Raw genomic sequence first — 20,493 nt, 5'->3', positions numbered from 1 at the left:
AAGATCATTTTTTATACAATAAGCCCAAGTCTTCCTAGGTCTACCTCTGCCTTCCTTAACATAAGTCGAATCTAAAACATCTACAATCCTAATCGAATCATCAGATGGTCGACGTTTAATGTGACCAAACCATCTAAGATGACTACCTCAAATTTTGTCCGTCGCTGGAGAAAAGAGTAGTCTCATTATTACAAAAAAAAAATTCTTCATTGTAACAGAAATTGGATAGGGACTTGTTTTGACTAACTGTTTCAAAAACCCATACCCACTGGTCTTACTTGTCTTTCTTTGTTAATTGTTACTTATGTCATAAATTTCATATTTCTTCTCAAAAGAAACACTCACCAATAATTTTGAAAACCAAGCAAATCCAATTAACAGAGAGCTTCAAAATCAACAAGCTTCATACCAACTAACTGTAACAAACCATAAAAGGTGATTTCAAATTGCAAAGATCTTTCTCAAAGAAAAAGGGAAACTCAATCAATTTCTCGGCAAACCAAAAAAACTTGAACACCCAAAATTCACATTTAAGAATGAAAAAGATTTAGTGATCATGTCTTGAAATGGAAGTCCATAATGCAAAAAGTGGACCTAAAGGCTGTGATACAGACCTACTCAAAAGTCAAAGGTATTACAATAGCCTAAAAATCAAGACAAAACTCTCAATGACATGACAAGATAGCATTCCTATCATTAAATACTTCAATATAATATAGCAAGAAGTCCTTGTCAAAACTAGATAAATATCATGAATTCAAGGTGAAGTGTACTTAGGATGCCTCAATCCTTAAGAAATATGTAAAAAGAGAGTATTTTTTTATTTCTTGCAGCTTTAATATTAAATTTTACTAAGAAAATTTCAACTTCTTGGAAAGTAAACCTTACCCTCGCTTATTGAAGCCATCTCTCTTCTGATAGCAAAAGAGCATATGAAAACAATCATGCCAGAAGCCCTAGGCAAAAAGGATCAACCATAGTGATTATAAAAAGGAAAATTTATGGATGAGTAATTGCAACTGAAGCCATGAGAATGTAGGAAAAAGAATTCAACAGAAAGTTAACTTGTGGAATAACTATCGCAAGAAGATTAAACAAATCCCAAAAAGCGTTGAAAACTTCATGAAAAACCTCGTGCTATAAGAATGGAGGCGGTGATGTCTATTCAAAAACAAGGATCAAAGCTACATAAAGAAATGTAGACAATGGTATCCTATTTGGAGTGAGCACTTAAGTTGTGCAAAAGAATGGAGCAATGATGTTAGTTGAAGAGTGAATATAAAAAAAAAAAAAGGATGATGATGTTGTTTGAGGAGCAGGAAATGAAGCTTTACATGTTATGATCAGGCTTCAAAGTTATACAAATAGACATCGATGGCAAATCTATATCTTCGACATCCATTGGAGGTTGATGATTAAGAAGGTCAAAGCACATTTCATCATTTATTACTTAAATTAGTATACCCTAGTACAAAATTATCCTTTTTTTTTTTCACAAGATATAGTTCGGAGGCCTCTCAAAAGAGACAATTACCATTGGTTGATATTCAATAATGGACATAATCTTTTGTGTCTCTAATGTAAATAACTGTTAAAATAAAGAAGGGGTCGGCCTTTATAGATTTAAACAAGGGATGCCAGATTCCTACACAAAAATGCATGTGGACAAATTTCAATTTGAACAACCTGCAAGAATGGGATTGTTCCTGACAGACGGAAACAAACTATTGTATGCCAAAGTTGCTTGGCATGTCAATAGAATTAGATTTAGTGAGTTATCTCAAGCCCAACACCCTATCTTGGACATAATTAGCAAAAAGACATCGATAAACTAACTCAAGAAATCTGTCCCCAAAAATTAATGACATACAGCTCAATGAACAATTTGATACTTATGCATATAAATCTCATTTAAACAAATTTAAAGCTCTGACATATTAGTTAACAATCATGATGTTGAGGCGCCTGTTCATTAATGTTCAATCTGTTGTTTAACAAGAGTTTCGTTAAGAGCTTGAATTAATATTTAATTAACAAAAAATTGATTACTTGTTCGATTATTTGGTCTATAATCTTACATAACTTTTTTAAAATCCTATGCGGTTAAAAAAATTTTGTAATAATGTTTAATGTATAAGCATGATGAAACCATCAAATTAATAGGTATATATATATATATTGAGAAAGCTCAGGGGCTAATATATTAAAAAGAAAGAAAGATATAGATAGATTATATGAGAGGGCCCGAACATGGCACCCTACCCACACGATAAACATCGCATGCAAATGGTTCCAGAAAAAAAAGAAAATACAGAGAAATACATGAGAGCCCAAAAACCAAAAGTATTTAGTGAGGTCTTAAGTCTCCTACTCTTAGAACCTGAACCAAAAGTATCAAAACACGTAGTATCAGGTAGCTAAAGAGACCCAATTTTGCCCTGTCTGCCTCTGCCTCTAGTTTTAGGAAAGGAGTCAGCTAACAAATTGGTAAGATGAGTGTCATTGTCAGTAGTAACCAATTTATCATCCAATAAGTTCCCAAGCTTGAGTCGGCCTCCATTCTTCTTCTTCCTCCTGGAATAGACATGTTATTCCTTATTCGAAGACTGACTCATATGATCAGTAAATTGGTCTAAAGTGTGACGGACATGTGTAGGTTGTTGAACATTAGAAGCAACTACTTGTTGTACCAGCTGATCTTTTATTTAATCAAAGGAGCACTCTCTATAGACATTATTTTTTTTTAATATAGAAAAAGCCCAAGGGCTAAAATATTAAAGAGGAAAAGATACAGATTGGTTGTATGAGCGGACCAAAAAGAAGACTTGACTCATACAATACAACACACAAAAACCCCAAAAAAAGAAAAGATGCATATAAAATTAAAAAACCAAAACCACCAACAGACATAAAGCGCTAGGGACGTAAAATATGTTGAGATTTTCATACCTATTTTATACTGTTTTTAATGATATTGCACTTTAAATAAAGAAATTTTTGATGTTTTGTTGCAAGAATGATGAATTAGGGTCATTGGAGTAAAAAGATGCAAAAAGGAGCGAATTTGGACTGAAAAGGACCAAAATGTGAAGATTTGAACTAGGGCGCCGACGGCGAGCCCAACGGTGCCAACGGAGAGATTTTCCCGAGATTCCAGAATTAATTCACTTAGAAAGTCCACCAACACCGGTCCCTCCGAGCTCGCTGACGGCGAGCCCGGCGGTTATGTCCAACTAGGTTTTGGATGAGAACGAATTTTGGAGGGGTGCTTAGGCAACTCTTGAGAAAGCTCATCTATATCTTTAAAGAGAAGACTTTGGCCGAAAATAGAGTATGGGAAACTCAAAATTGAAGTGTGAAAAAATGTACAGAGTCTAAATTGTGAGAAATTCTTCGAGAGATTGTAAGAGTGAAGGAAAAGTGAGAGATTTCTTCCTCCTTGCCGCTTCGAAGAGGAATTTTGTGTGTTGTAAAGAAACGAAAAGATTCAGAGGAACTTCGAGGAGTTTGCTTGGGGAGAAATTAGAGATAAGTTTATTTATTTTTGTAGTTTGTATGACTTTGATTTTATATATGAATTCTGAATTTTGTTGTGTTTTCGCCATGAGATCTGAGTAGTTTTCTCTGTCTTTCTCCTTGTCTTGAGATTTGTGAAGTGGTGATTTGAATTGGTGAAGCCATGAAAATGTTTAAGAAATTGTGATGATCTTTTCACTTCGATCAGGTTAAAGCCCTTGGAAGTTGGGTGCAAATAAATAGGAAATTAAAATTATCGGACATAGAATTGGAGATTTTAGAGTGACAGACTAAAATTTTCAATTCGGTCTTATCGTTTGGGTGCTGAGTTGTAGATGTTAGCCCTCAGGTGAGGGGAACGTGGGAGCTCCGAAGTGAGAGCCGGTATCCTCCCAGCCTAGCCGCAGATTCAGTAAACAAGTGTAGCATTAGTCAATATTTTTTATGCCTGGACCAAAAGGTAAAGAATAATTATGCTCCTATTTGGCACAATACAAATTGAAGCGATTCACTTTATCCATTCACTATAATTTCTTGACAAGGAAAATGATGTTTTCTTATAAATTGAATATCACATTCGAACCTTAATTAGTATATTTAGTTATTTGATAGTTATTAAAATTATATATATTTATTTTAATTGTTTCTTAGTGACAGATAAGCAAATTGAATTCCATTGTTGTGATTAAAGTATTGTTTTTCTAAAATCTTAGTTCGTAGTTCTAATATTAAATCATGTGGGATCGATATCTCGGACTTCATTAGAGTCGTATATTACTTGAGCGATGCGTATACTTGCATTGATAAATGTGACTTTACAATTAACTTTACAATTATTGAATGTGACTTTACAATTATTGAATATTTTATATATTCATCTTTATCGAATCTAAGTTTTGGTATAAGTTTTGGTATAGTTGCCGAGGAATTAAATCTTTTAGCAGCAGTATTAATTACTTATATTTTTAAGCATATATAAAGTCGTTGTCAAGTCTCAATTTAGTCCTCCCTCTGCCTCTAGTTCTCGAAAGGGAGTCTGGCGAGGTGTGTACTATTGTCCGAAGTAACCAAAGTATCATTCATCAGATTCCTGAGCTCAAGTAGGTCTCCATTCTTCTTCTTCCTCCTGGATGTGTAAACTTGTCATTCCTCATCTGAGGCTTGACTCATCTCATCAATGGATTGGTCCAAAGGTGGTCTGACATTTGTAGGTTATTGCACATCATGAACCTCATGTGTCTGAGTAACATTAACATCTTGTTCAACCTGATGAGGCGGTAAAGAAGCAATAGAAATATTGTCACATATAACATCGGTGATAGGTTATAGGACATGTGAAGTCTGAAAAATCTCATTCTCCCTCACGAAAGGAGGTTCCAAAGACGGGGGAACTACAGCATTATGGAGGTTGAATGGTTGACATATTGTATATGAGGATAGTGACATCTTCAGGGGTATCCTTTTGATGATCAATAGTGACAATAACTTGGAATTAATCAGGAGGAGAGGGAATCACTACCTCTGGCGGAGCACTTTACTTTTTTAATCTGAGGTATGGGTGTAGACGATGACATTGAGAAATGGAATGGTAAAACATACGACATTTCGAACAATACGAAAGGAAAGGCTCAATCACAACATTTTATCAATATCCATGGTACTGTGTGTCTAACCAAATTTCTTCAAAAGCGGTTAAAGCGATGTCTCTTTAAACAAGTACTCTAGCTTCAAATTGACGAAAAAGATTAAAAGTAGGAATGTTCATTTTGAGTGACTTATCATAAGCTGAGGCAATAGAGTAAAATATTTTTTTGAGTAAAATAGTGAAATTTCAAGTCAGTGAGGTAAATCCAAACCAGAATAATTGGTGATTTCGCCTGTGGGTCAAAATTCACCGACCATTTCAAAATTTTCATTGTTCTGTTATCAATCCAGATTACCCTTCTAGCAAATAATCGTGTAATCTTCTTCATTATTAAGTTGAATAAAAATGTGTCTTTCATCTAAAAATCCAATTTTTCACTCCGCATAAGCTCAAATTTCTTACGAATAAGCTTCATTTTGAGATGGTCATGAAGAAATTTTACGGCCAAATTCAGACGACAAGAGGAAGCAAGTTGAATACATTCAATTTCTGTAAAAAAGATGGCAGACTTCTCATCCTTCCTACCAGGTTTCTTGATGTCCTCTGTCAACTCAAACGAAAGAAGGAAAGAGCACGATTTAGGAGTACCTGAAGCGTGGACACTTGCAAGGGCAGTAGCATACAATCTGTCTGAAGCCATGGCCAGAAAAGGGAGGCGTGACGAAAGAGCAGTGAAATTGTAGTGGACCGTAGAGCGAAATCCGAAAGGGGAAACCCCTGCCAAGCCGACCAGAAGGCGGTTTATGCTCGAGCCCGAGGATTGCGGAAGACAAAATGCAGCAAGGAAGAAAACGATAGGCAACGACGACGAAGGAAAGGAGAGCGGCGAACCATCCAGCGCGACGACGAAGAAGACGCATTGAGGAGAAGAATATGCAGCGAGGAGAAGACAAAGCCGGTGAATACGCACCGAGGAGAGGAAAGGATCGGATGCGATGAATCGTCGTAACAGTTTCTAGGGTTCGCCATGAGGCAAAACCCTAACAGAGCCAAGCGGGGGAGATGACGACGCCATATATATCTATAGACATATGTATGTATGAATGCATCTATATAAATGTATCTATACATATATGAATATCTACATACACATGTATATGTACATCAAGACATATATATATATATATAGCTATACATATATGTATCTACACAATCATATATGCACATCGATACATATATGTATCTATAAATATTATTAGATTTATTATGACAATAAAATCCCTAGTCATTATTAATTACTATTTCTTTCCCATTAATTTTTACTACCACATTATGCATTTCCTATTTGTTTTATTCTGTTTTATTTCTTTCCTATCTGTTTTATTATGTTTTATTTGTTTCCTTTGTTTTGTCTGTGTTATAATGGGGTTTAAATACCCCTTAGTCTATCAAAAAAATTATGTTGCTCTAGTCACAAATTCAAAATGGTATCAATCATGGCTCTAACCCTACAGGTTCCACCCTAGCCTGTTGGCAGCCACCTTTCAGCATCTATGGTTTTCCTATCTGCCGCAGATTCCTTCAGTCGCAGATCCCTGGTATCTGCCTCTCTTCTCTGCCATTAAGCCCAACATCTGTCGCTCCTTTTGTCGTTAAGCCCACCATCTGCCGCTCCTTGCCCAGCATCTATCGTTATGCCCAGCTCCTCTAGTTGACCTCCCTACAGGACTATCTGTCCCTCCTTCCAGCCACTAGTCGGTTGTTTTGCAGTAATTTCTCCAAATTTCCCGATTTCCAAACTACTTTTGTGACAGTTTTATCGGCTGTTGTTCAAGATGCCTTTTCAGTCGGTGTACATCCCTCTTGCCAGCCTTTCTTATGTCTCAGCAACCCAGCAATGCATTTGGCTCTGTTGGAAGTATGGCGGATTCGTCCACCATCGAACCTCCTACTAACAGTGTGCATGAGTCCACCGGAGGATCGTCATTGACCTCAATCCCTCTACAATCTGGAGGATCAAAAACCAATATGAACTTCTTGATCACAACCCATAAACTGAAAGGCACTTTCTCCAATGGTCTCAAGCGGTGTCTTTGTTCATATAAGAACATGAGAAGTTCGGTCACCTCACAGATGCGATTTGTGAGATTCCAAAGTCTGACCTGACAGATAGAGCTTGGGAATGAAGAATTTCATGGTCATGTCGTGACTGATCAACTTCATGGAGACTTTGATTGGTTGTTCATATATGTTCCTATCTTCAGCTAGTACCCTCTGGACAGTTGTCTGTGATACCTACTCGGATGTAGGAAATTTCTGCCAACTCTATGAGGTATCGAAGAAAATCCAAGAGGCAAAACAGAAGTTAAGGACCATGACCCAATACTATAATGACCTTGTTGCACTGTGGATGGAATGCAACATGTACTACGACTACATTAGGGATTCTCCGGCCGACCTACCCTTTTTCCATAAGATTGTAGAAAATGATTGTATATTCTTGGTTGGGCTTAACAAAGACCTTGACGAAGTTCAAGGGTGAATTCTTGGTCGAGATCATCTTCCTTCTGCTCTCGCCACTTTCACAGAGATTTGTCGAGAAGAAAGTCATAGACTTGTCATACTCGACACTTCTACTCCTTCAGTCAAATCGTCTACCTTGATCTCAAATAATGCTCAGAGCAAGTCAATGCTATCTCGAATTGGTCACCTCACTTTTGAATACTATCACAAACCCAACCACACCCGAGAAAAGTGTTGGGAACTTCACAGTAAGCCAGCTTACAAACCTTCGGCCAAATCCTCTGCTACCAAGCGACCGACGACGATGGTCGAGCCGACCACGACTCAACTGACTCCTACCCAGAACATCTCGGAATCCTATGAATCACTAAAAAACCAGATAAAGCAATTGATCAAGCTTTTTAGAGCCAATCAAGTCTCTACGGGTTCATCGACCTCCCACGTTCGACAAAATACTCTCTTTATCACTCTCATGGTTTATTCCTCCTCTGGTATGTGGATTATTGATTCAGGTGTCACGGATCACATAACTGGATGCTTGCAACTTACTATCGATGCCCTAAAAAAGATACAGTAAAAATTGTCGATGACTCCTGTAATTTCATTGTTGGTAAAGGGTTAATTGTATTAATAACTGATCTAACTCTGGAGTCTGTTTTACATATTCCCCAGTTGCAATGTAACTTATTATCTGTTAGCAAGTTGACGAAAGAATTTGATTGTGTTACTAATTTCTCTTATGATAGTTGTGTTTTTCAAGATCGTCATCGGAGAGGATGATTAAAACTACTAAGAGGGTGGTCAGACTCTACTACTTCCAAGAGAAGAACACTTATCTTGGGTCATTAAATGTCCCACATTATATTTTGTTACAATGTAGTTTAGATCATCCTAGTTTCCAATATTTTAAAAAGTTGTATCATTTGATGTTTTCTAATAAAAATTCTCTCAATTTCAATTGTGAAAAATGTCAGATAGCCAAACATCATCGGGTCCATCACCAACCCCACACATATCTTCCACTCCTTTCTCTCGCATTCACAGTAACCTATGAGGACCCTCTTGCAAGGGATTCCTGACTTTGATTGATGACTACACTCAGATGATGTGAATCTACATTTTAAAAGACAAATAAGATGTTGATGTCACGATCCAAAACTTCTACATATTTGTTTTAACACAATTCAAAACTCGTATTCAGGTCCTTCGAACCAACAATGATCGTGAGTTTTTCAACTGCATTTTTGGTGAATTTTTTGTAAGGGCATCCTACACCATAGCTCATGTATAAGGGTGTAAACGAGCCGAACTAGAGCGAGCCCATACAACTCGTTAAAATTATGTTTTGTTCGTGTTAGGCTCGTGTTTGAAATTGTTTATGAATTATTTGTCGTGTTCAACTCAATTCAAACTCATTTGTTCGAATTAAACTCGTGTTCAGCTCGAATATCAGCTCAAACTAAAATTTCAAAAAATAATTTTTATTTTATTTAAAATATTTTCAATTGACTTGAAAATAAAAAAAAAATATTTTGCTTCACAAAAAATCACAAAATAGTGCTCAAGTGAAGTTGAAAACTTAAAGTTCTCACTTTTTTTTTGCTTTTACAGAGGATCCATGATGGAGCTTTTCTAAATCGGGTGATGGGGACAAAAGTCACAAAACCAAATAGAGAGAAGCCGAGGCGGGCCATGCGAGTAGACTTTAAGGGCATTCAGAAATTCTTTTGTATTTACATCTTTAACCTCAACAGCCAAGCTCTAGGATTTTTGGAAAATGGGGCAATTACATACATACCACCAAATTCTTTTGTATTTACATCTTTAACCTCAGCAGCCAAGCCATAGAATTTTTTGAAAATGGGGCATTTTCATACATACCACCCGATTCTTATGTATTTACATATCTTACAGCTAAATTTTATTTCTTTAAAAATCTAATGGGTATTTACATACATAACCACCTAATTCTTATATATTTACATATCTAATATCTGATTTTTCCTTTTTAACTTTTTATGAACAAAATTTTTTATATCATTTGATTAACTTTTATATAGTATTTATTCATTATTTAATTAATTGAAGCCAAAATAAGTCGAACACGATCAAACAAAAGTTTGTTCATTTTTGGCTAAACAAACTCAAAAAATTTGTTTGATGAATTCAAATCCAAGTTGAACATGACTGACATTTATGTTTCAATTGAATGAGAGTATTAAATTTATAACGACAATCAAATCCCTAGCCTTTATTATTTATTATTTCTTTCATATTAGCTTTTATTCTCTCATTATGTATTTCCTATTTGTTTTATTTTGTTTTATTTCTTGCCTTTATTGTGTCTATTATAATTGGGTTTAAATACCCCTCTTTCTATCAATAAAATTAAGCTACTCTAGTCATAAATTCAACAGATAAGTGTGTGTTTGTGTGTGTGTGCGCGTGAGTTTTACCAAAAAACATACATACTAGTTAGTCAATTATGATTATACTTATAAATCCATTTATGTACAGTAAAAAAGCTACATATTTTAATCAATAGAATCTAATATATAATTAGTTATGCAAGGCAAAAAACTAATTATGGCTCAAACTTGATAAGAAATTAATAAATAAATTTAATAAGATTTCAAAACTTGGACGCGATAAAAAAAAATGGAAGAGCCTATAAAAGGTAATACTCGACTCAACACCATTCATTTACCAAGAAGACCATCAAATGCTCGAATTGGCAATAGAACTTGAGGCAAATAATAACTAAAACTAATTCATTTAGGTTTCCATTTAAGATAAAGTGTGAGGGCTTAGTGGAGAGCACTCCTTTGGAGGGGAAAGGCTATGTCTTATTCAACTATAATGAAATTTTAATCCTTAATTAATTGTGAGAATTGAAAAGTTTAAAGAGAGATTATCGTCTTATGTAGCTGTAAGGCATGCTTATCTCGTAACATAAACTGTTACATTTTTTGTATTACATTTTAAGTTTTAATTTCATGATCATATGGCATCAATATGTTTGCATAATGGGAATTGGTGCGAAAGGAAATGAGAAGGAGGTTGAAAAGCTAAACAAGTGGCTATAAAATCATAATGAACCTATATTCCATTGGGATTTCATTTCATTTCCTTCACTTTAACCAATAGCAAACCTAAGTTTCTTCAAAGCTAAGAAATTAGCAAAGAACATATGGAGGACTTTCAAGGAGGGAAACAATATAACGAGTATGCTTTTGGATTATTCTTTAAATCTTTAGATATTTTTTATTCAATTTCCTCGAAACTATGGGGAATAATTTTTGTGACTGATATTAAGAATCAGAAGTTTATTTGCTTTCATAATATGAAAAGCCTCAATAAATGTTGGCCTTCAAAGATATAATTATGTATGAAAAAAATTTATGTACACAATAAATGGAGAAAATATTGAAAACATACACTTTCTAACTGAGGGTAAGGTTTTATGGAAAGAAAGAGATTGTTTGGTCGACAGCAAAAGAAGTTAATTGCATTCCTTTTGTAGAGGTTTTAGAAGTTCAAAGATTTGATCGAGAGAAAAAAAAATTCAAGGTAAAATTCTAATGTTTTTTTTTTTATTTCACTCTATAATTTATTTTCAATCTAAGCATTATAATTTATTTTCAATAATTTTATGTAAGGTGACACCGCTACCTTCCGCTGTCGTCCGCCACCAAAGCCGGTTGTTATCGCCAAAGGTCGGCATCCCCCACCACCGCTAGCCACTAGCGCCAACCATCTACCGCCACCCACCTATCTCCATTAATCGGCAATCGGTGGCGGCCACGGAAGCCAAACACCCATCTCCGACACGGACCTTAACGGGTTTATTTTACATAAAATTCGTTTTCTCTTTAAATTAAACAAGGAAATGCAAAGAATTATATTTACTTTACACAGAACCAAATAACTCTAATGTATTACAAATACAATACATTTTTTTAACACTGCCTTCCTTTTGCACTGCATTCCTTATTCAACAACCCCCAAAGCAAGTTTTGAAGTCCTTCACACACTCGAAGTCCCTACAGTTATTATTTACATAAACAAGCCACTTATACATGAAATTCTAAGTGATATGGATATTATAGTCAACACTTCAACTCTATACTTTACAAAATATTTGACTCAACTGCTGCTGGGCTTTAATCAAAACATTGTCTTTAGAAATAAAGACAAACAGTGATATCAAATTCGAACACTACCATTACAGAAGAAATGTGAAATTATGGCACAAAGAGTAGCACGATTTTTTATGTAGCATAGCATATTGTTAATGAAGAAAAAATATAAAGAACCTTGTAATCTTGCTGGCGTATGTCAGAAGCATAAACTAATCGAAGCTTAAACATCTGCAGCCTATAGGGTTGATCACTTGCTGTACGAACAGGTACTGAAAAAAAAAACATTTGCAAATTGTATAGTTCAACTTCCTAGCTGAAATAATTTAACCTGAGCTTAAGTATTTAAATGAGAAAGGACCTCACCATCTATTTTGTTGAAAACAGTGAATGGAAGCAACATCTCAACAAAATTTAAACCATTTTTTCTGCACGCATCTTCAGCAAGAGGAGTTGAAAGCACCATTACAACAGGAGTTATTTCTTCTAGCAGCACTCGCCCAAGCAAGGATCTCATCGGATCCATCATAATATAATTGCCCAAAGCTGATTTTGCAAAGATTTAGTGGCACTGCGTAACCTGACAACAACAACAACAACAACAAAAACTGTAAATGCAGTTAAGGAAAAAAAATTACAACATAAGGGGGAAAACAATGCGAAAGGGGAAAAACAAAGTTTCGGATAAATGAACATATATTTTCAGTCTTAACAGAAAAAAAAAACATTTTATATGAATTCATGAAAAACTAGACTACATGGAATTTCTAGGTTTCATAGCAAGCTAACATCAATAAAGATTTTCTCTTCAAAGTTAACCTTCATACATTTACTCTGCTACAAGAAAAAAATTCAAAACCAGCTGATTTTTCAATGATGTGAATCAATTATCTGTAGTTGATAATACATTTTTATTAGAAATCGCATGAGATAATCAATCTTAAAATGCTTGTTTGCTTCCCTGCAAAGAAAAAGCAGCAAATCGCCACTTTGCACCATGAATTGAAGAATGTATCAATAATTTGGTTTGATAAAATGCAAATATGCCAAGTTTTGTTATTAATAAACACCAAAAAGTTGTTTGGCATACTTTCCACATACTTCTAACATGTTGCAGTCAGTCAAAAAGACATAAAGATAAATAGAAAAGGCATCTGTGAGTACATAAAAATACTACAAAAGATACTCAATTAGATGCATCCATATAGGAGGATAAAAAAAGAGAAATATAAAGGTAGTCTCTTAACCCTATACCATAAGCAAAAGGATTCAATATTTTGCTCCCTACAATAATAATTACAAAGCAATTGACACTAGAGCTTACAGCTCAAAATTTCCGCGGCACTGTAGTTGCTACTATACCGAGGGAATAACTATTTCAGGTGAGACGCAGAAATAACCTCATTTTTCTTTCTTATTCTTTCTTTCTTATTATATTTCATTCTCTTTTAGTCTTTCTTATATATGTGTTGTATTGGGGTTTGAAAGTTAGTTTTCTAGTGTGTTTTGTTTAGGATAGCCACCGACGTCCGGTTTCTCCCTTTGAGGGTTGTATCCGAGGGGGTAGTGCTCCGGTTGTATCCCTTCCTCAAGGTGATGTTTATGTTTCTATCCCCTCAACGTCCCTCCCGCTTTGTTGCCTCGAATTCCCCCTAGTTGCAGGTCACCCCAACAGTAGTTCTTTTGTTGTTTTTCTGCAGTTTCCTTGTTGCCCAATTCATTTCATCGTTGCCTTTGCCCAAAACCGCCTTCCTTTAGCTGTCCGGCAGCCCGCCACATCCCTCGTCGTCGTTCCAGCCCTACATCCTCGTTGTTATTGCCTCCAGCCTGCTACCAACCTTGTTGGCATCCTCCAAGCAGCCCACACAGCCCTCCCCATCAACTGCCTCCCTCTTCCCAACCTTCCTCGCAGCCTCTCCCACTAAATGGCAAGTCGCAACCAGCTTCCGAACGCGTCCTCGTTGCAACCGCCACAACTTCCACACTTCCCCCTTGTTGTCATCAACCCAGACAGCCCTCACCCATGTCCTCCGGTAATCTACATGTTGTCTGATCCTAAGGAAATAGTTGTCTTGTTATTTTTTGCTTGCCAACAAACATTTTCACCCCCATGCCACCTTCTCAACCCTCACCGACCACCACTACCACCTGGGTTCCATCCTCATTGAGTACTTGTGTTTTGTCAGTTGCTATTTTCTATTTCAATTTCTCTGATTGTAACTTCAATTTACTTTTGAGTAATAATATTTATTTTTCCTATTATGATTTCCGTTTAACTCCGGTATCATTTGATATTGTAGATAACATGACCCTTGTCTTATTCTAGGGTTTCTAGCATTTGCCACACCCAAAAATATCTCCACAATTTTTTTTCTTTCTCGTCTTACATCACCCTTACATGCCTCTTTTCAAGTACCCAAACCCAAAACCTAGCCATGCCACCAAGGAGATAATCACCAAAGTTAGATTGAGGGAAAATGACATGATGAAGTTTAAGAGAAATTCGTAAAGAGAAGCCCATTTGATTTCTAAGGAAATATGCAATAGGAAACCCGCCAACTACAAACCGAGACTTACCACTTTCAAGAGAAGGCAATATGGACGGGTCACTCGTAGCTACAACGGTGACTTTCCAGATAGAAGGAATGGAGAGAAACTCTTCCATCACGTGGATTCCAATGATGAATTGCCTCGAATATCTGACCTAAAATATCTGATAAGTTAGAATTTTGAATTACATATGAATTTACCTTATTTCGACAGCCGCAAGGATCCAAAGAAGGTCATCGAGTGGCTCTAGACTTTGGAATGAGTTTAAGAGTGTCAAAACGTCCCACCGGACATAGTGGTGAAACTAGTTGCCAACCAACTGAAGAATATTGCATTATTTTGGTGACAAAATCTGAAGTACTTACACCGACAAGATGAAACATATAAGATCAGCACCTGATCCAAGATTAAATGGGGGATACAACATTAATTTCTAACTACTCGGTACAGACCAGATGTTTAGACCCCGGCTTCAAAAGTAGAGAGACCACATCACCGAGCAACCACCACAACTTATAAGCAGTGTTCAACACCAGGATCTTACAGTCAGAGTACACTCAGGATAACATCCAAGTTGATCCCGCCTGAAGTGACACTAGTTCAAAGGGGAAAACAGAGGGTACTAAACAACATGTCAAAATACATCCCCGTCAGAAAGTGCTTCAAGTACCCTAGACTTGGGCATACCAAATTAGATTGCACAACCATAAAATTGATCTCTTTCACGTATCAGGAAGCAGTTGAAGAGACAAGCATTGATCCGGGAGAAGATGAAGATTTCAGTGAGGCTTCTCAACTTATAGCTGACAAGGAAGAGACGCCAACGATTCGATTTGACCTAGGAAATAGACTCCAATTGAGTTGATAGTAACCATTCTAGAAGATAGCGAGTCTGACGTAAAAGGCATTCATTATAAGTATGATATTGTGGTGCCTCGAGCTACCGTTTTGCAGAGCATGACTGATATTGGATATCCAAAAGGAACACGAGTTTGAGGAGACAATATCAAACACAGAGCAACCCGTATAAGAAAAATGCAGATTTTTCAAATATATAAGTTACTTCCTGAGTTATCCCTTCTAAAAAAGATCTATCATGTCATCAACGAGGCCCATTTGTGCCATGTCTAGAAGATTATAAGGAGTCGTTTGGATATTAGATTCAATTCAGCGATGTACCCTTCGTCAGATGTCCAAACATGAGGCAAGAACAACAGCTTTGAAAATTATCTTTGGAGCTTTATTTGTAAGAAAATTATCCAATATGATTCAGGCCCTTCTTATAAGGAGAAAAGACCTCTCTTGAATGGGTTTACTTCATTGTGGTCCAGTCTGTCATAGATTTCATCCCTGAGTTGATTCCTCCTCATACTTGTTTATTAGATCACTCGGATGAGTGGGAAGAATGGAAAAAATAAATTACAGATTTAATGACTCGAGGCTTGATTCGTGAGGATACCCAACCAGCAGTTTCAATTATGATTGCAAATGACTCGAGGCTTGATTCGTGAGGATACCCAACCACGTACAGTTTCAATTATGATTGCATCAAAATAGGATGGATACATATTCTATCAAAATGTGCTTTGGAATGTCAACACTAAAAGAATTGACTTACCAGGAGATTATAAAATTTTTGCCACCTTCAATGTGGTTGATCAGATGTCATACAATGAGGAGACAGAAACTTCAATGGATGAGGTCGAAACACCCCCCAACCCCAAGAGATTGATGTGAGAGCTTACCGCTCAAAATTTCTACAGTACTGTAGCTGTTATAGTACCGAGAGAATAGTTATTGTAGGAGGTGTCAAAATAACAATATTTTCCTTCTTATGTTTTCTTTTCTATTATCATTCATTCCATTTTAGTCATTTCCTAAATGTGTCATATTGAGGTTTGGAAGTTAGTTTTCTGGAGTGTTTCGTTTAGGACAGCCACCGGTGTTCGTTTTGTCCCTTTCAGGGTTGTATCTGAGGGTTTGGGTGGTGCTTCGGTTGTATCCCTCTCCTGAGGTGGCGTTTATCTTCCCTATCCCCTCTGCATCCCTCCTCGTTTACTGTCTCGCATTACCCCTTACTGCAGGTCGCTCTGACAACAATTCTTTTGTTATTTTTCCATAGTTTCCTTGTTGTCCAGTCGTTTTCCTCACTGCCCTTGCCCAGGACCGCCTTCGTTTATTTGTTTGGCAGCCTACCACATCCCCTGTCGCCGTCCCAGACCTCCATCCTCGTTGTTATCACATCCAGCCTGCTACCAACATTGTTGTCAGATTCACAGCAGCCCGCGTAGCCCTCCCATCGACTGCTGCCCCCTTCCCAGCATTCCCCGCAGCCTCCCCCACTGGTTGGCCAGTCGTCGGCCAGTTTCCGGTCATGCCCTCACCCTTGCTACCATCAACCCCTAGACAACCCTCACGCATCATCCTCCAGTTGTCTACTTGTTGTCTGATCCCGGGAAAACCTTGTTTTTTGCTTGCCAACCATTTTTTTCCACCCCCACGCCACATTCCTAACCCTCACCAACCACCATTACCACCAGGGATTCACCCTCATTGAGTGTTTGTGTCATGTCGGCTGTTATTTTCTATTTCAATATCTCATCTAACAACCCCTATTTACTTTTGAGTAATAATATTTATTTTTCCTATTGTGATTTGGGTTTAAACTTCGGCATCAAAAAAGCTATGAAAGGAAATTTTGTCCTTCTTGTAGGAATTGGTACAGAGAACTAAGGTTTGGAGGTTGCTCAATAGAGAGGAAGAGAAGCCAAGAATCTTTATGTCTTGAGAATGGAAATGGCACAAAAATGACCAATCAACATCTTATTAAGGTTGGAGAAAAGACTATGGAATTCACATCATTATGCAACAAACTCTCGGGTATCATGACCAAGATACTTTCACAGAACATGGATGAAAAACCATTAGTTATGATACACCCAACAAACTAAATAAAGATTAAGAGCTAGCAGTGCATCACAAGATGGATATTCCATCTCATGGAGAGGACATCAAATCTTAAAGTTGTGACTAAAAGCAGTAGCGACTGCCTAGCTTGATAAAATCCGTGGGTAGAAAATTGTGAATAAGATATGCAATCCACAGTAAAAGGAATGTTTTACTCTAAAAACTTACTAAAAAGAGGATTAAATAATTTTTTGATAACATGTTCATATGTATTGATTCATTTCATAACATCAGGTAACGATAGTCATGCAGTCACATGAACATTAGCATTAGTAAACAGCGAGCAAAAAATTCTAAATGATTTTGTTATACATATGGACAGAAGGAAAAACAAAATGTAAAAGTTTGATCAGCAAACTACACAACAATGATGATATCTGCACATACTTCTATCAGATTATAGGCTATGGGAAAAACTCAACAACAACAATAAAGCCTTAATTCCACTACGTGGGGTAGTTTTAGTGTCATATTTCCATTGCGTCCTATGGAAAATACTCAGTAGGAAAAAAAAAAAGCCTGATGTTATGAATGAAGGAAAACATCCATGTGGACAAAGTGTTATTTTTCAATTTTATACCTTTTATTAGCAGCAACCTGCATATGCTTTTAATGAAAGAAACATAATCAGCATCCTTCAAAAAGTAATTACAGATTTAATTCACTTCCCAAATCGAAAATGACATCTGGCTCAAAAATTATTATGAATCTATTGCACTTAAAAGAGAAAATATAAAAACAAAACATCAGCATCAATTCTAAAAACATGACAGAAGCACACTCACAAATCTCATCCTTCAAAAAAAAAGAAACATCCTACAATATATGCTTCTCCAAACTAAAATTTTGTGCAAAACATGAATTTAATCCTCTCAAACTACATAACAAGCAAAACTGTTAAAATGCTTAGAGTGCCAGATTCTTGAAACAAACATGGTGTTTTTTCCGTGATATTGGCTCCAATCTCCTTCAGTGCGGAATGGAGCAACTTCATGTCCTCATAACTATTTAATCAGACTAGGATCTCACCCATGTTTATAAAGAACATACCTCATAGCAACAAAAACTAAAGAGAAACAGCCTATTTATACTCGCATAAAAATATAAATGTTTTTCAAGAGAATAATGCTTTATCGTTTGGACAGTTCCATTCGATCAAAACGGCATGGATATGATCCGATACAGTGATGAGAGATTATTCTCCTCGGAGGTTATTCGGCCTGTCTGAATTTAAACAAATAGCACATCCGTTCCAAAAATACAGTTCAGCTAAACTCATAAAAACTAAAAATAAGAAAAAAAATCTAGCAATGAGAAATAAAACAACCAGTTAATGATTGCCATATATACCACAAAAATGAATAGAAGGGTGTCAGAAAAAAATCATGATGCACTTAAGGTAAATGTAAATCAGAAAGGTAACAAATGCATTCTGCAAATTACCAAGGACAAATTCTCTGAGACGGCGTCAATCGCTATGAAAGAGGAAAAGAAAAAGGGGGCAGAGAATTTGACGCCTTAGTTCACCACCACCGTACTCTTCCGTAAGCGAAACGAAAATAGTTCAAAAGAAGCTTGGACATCTATTAATCTTTTGATCTCCTCCACCGAGAGGAAATCAAAGCATTGATCTTCCACCTGGGCAGAGAAGTCTTCTCCGTCACTACAATCGCTGCGGTCGGAAGTTTGAACGAGAGCAATGAATGATTAAATGCCAAAATGTTGCTCGAAGGCGATGGAACCCTAGAGGACTGAAACCAAATATCGACGGTGGTTGTAGCGTCCCCGGCGACGAGGAGTGTGCGCTAAGACAAGCAAAGATTGGAAAATACGGCTTTGAGATCTGGCCACATCGACTGCTCGGAAGCAGAAAAATTTGCGCTAAGACGAGCAAAGGCGTACACACAGTTTATTGGGGTTTATATTCTGAGTTATATATTGTAATCCCTGTTTAAACTACATATATCTTTTAGTGAGTTTACTTTTATTTTCATATATTTATATGTTATAAGTAGTTTATAGGTAGGTTACATGTAAGTTACATGTATGTTATAAAGAAATTACAGGGATATAATGCGGTTATAACCTCTTAATACCCTCTGAATAATTTCCTTGATGTACATAATCTTACGTAGGCAAATTTTTCTCCCCTGTATGTTATAAAGAAATTACAGGGATATAATGCGGATATAACCCCTTAATACCCTCTGAATAACTTCCTTGATGTACATAATCTTACGTAGACAAATTTTTCTCCCTCAGAAAAAGCCTTAACTATATTATAAATTTATTGCACTTACAAATATAAATATTAAATTTTGGGTGTTAGATATCTAAATCAATAGAAATTGAATGGAATGTTACGAATGTAAATATAATCCAGTGAGAAAATTTGAAAAAGTATGTCGACTATTTATTATTTAGAAAAATTGCACTCAATTTTTTTTTAAAGTTTAAATACTATTTTTTTAATATACTGCTATTTATGATACATTTGGAGTTGTCCCAATTATTTATAAAAATAGTTGTAAGGTTATTATTTATTTTTTAAATTCTATTGTGGGTGCATAAATATTTATTTTTTTTAAAATATCAAGTAGTAGTTTTTTTTTGTACTATCACTCTATAGCAAATATAGTTATACAAAGCATTCTACTAAAAAAATTTTTATAATGCAACAAGAAAGTCATAACCAAATGGAAATGTGGTGGTGTTCTAAATAGCTAAGCAATAAAAAAGTTGTTCTAAATAGACACTAAATAATTGATAAGAACCTTTGATAAATAGTAACACAATATTTAGATCATAGGAACTCTCCTACCCTTATTTATTTAAGCACATTCTTTATTTCTAATGAACATATTTGTAGTGTGAGAGTATTTCCATAGTGATGGCCTCTTTTCATTCATCTTTTGTGAAAGTTGGTGATATTATTTATTTGGTTTATTTAAGATTAAATATGATGTTCACTCTTTATACATCTTTGACCTAACATATTGATAAATATACCATAAATCCATAACATTGATAAATATACCATAAACTTAAAGCAACTTTAGATATTAATTTACTTGTTAAGAACTTAATTGGAATATGATCAGATAATGATTGAATCATCTTCAAATTATCTTTGGATGATGATCAAGCATAAATTGATCATTATCACAAATAATTTAAAGATGATTGATCATTGTTCAAACAATGATAAAAATA

The 20,493-nt window shown here is 35.9% G+C and overlaps 1 protein-coding gene across 1 annotated transcript in view; it reads right to left on the bottom strand.

The window, feature by feature from the left end:
• Positions 1-19,189, bottom strand: part of LOC110023195 (trafficking protein particle complex subunit 8) — a 103,679-nt gene extending 84,490 nt beyond the window's left edge. The window contains exons 1-3 of the mRNA XM_020722485.1: positions 18,724-19,189; positions 12,130-12,343; positions 11,941-12,035 (exon numbers count right to left, since the gene is read on the bottom strand). Of these exons, the coding sequence (XP_020578144.1) occupies positions 11,941-12,035; positions 12,130-12,292 (258 nt within the window). The 5' untranslated portion in view covers positions 12,293-12,343; positions 18,724-19,189. The remainder of the gene's footprint in view (positions 1-11,940; positions 12,036-12,129; positions 12,344-18,723) is intronic.
• Positions 19,190-20,493: the final 1,304 nt, after the last annotated feature.

The sequence above is a fragment of the Phalaenopsis equestris genome, unplaced genomic scaffold, assembly GCF_001263595.1.
Source record: "Phalaenopsis equestris unplaced genomic scaffold, ASM126359v1 Scaffold000223, whole genome shotgun sequence".
NCBI lineage: Eukaryota > Viridiplantae > Streptophyta > Magnoliopsida > Asparagales > Orchidaceae > Phalaenopsis > Phalaenopsis equestris.
Note: the sequence above shows the minus strand (reverse complement) of the source record. Positions and strands in the feature narration are given on the sequence as shown.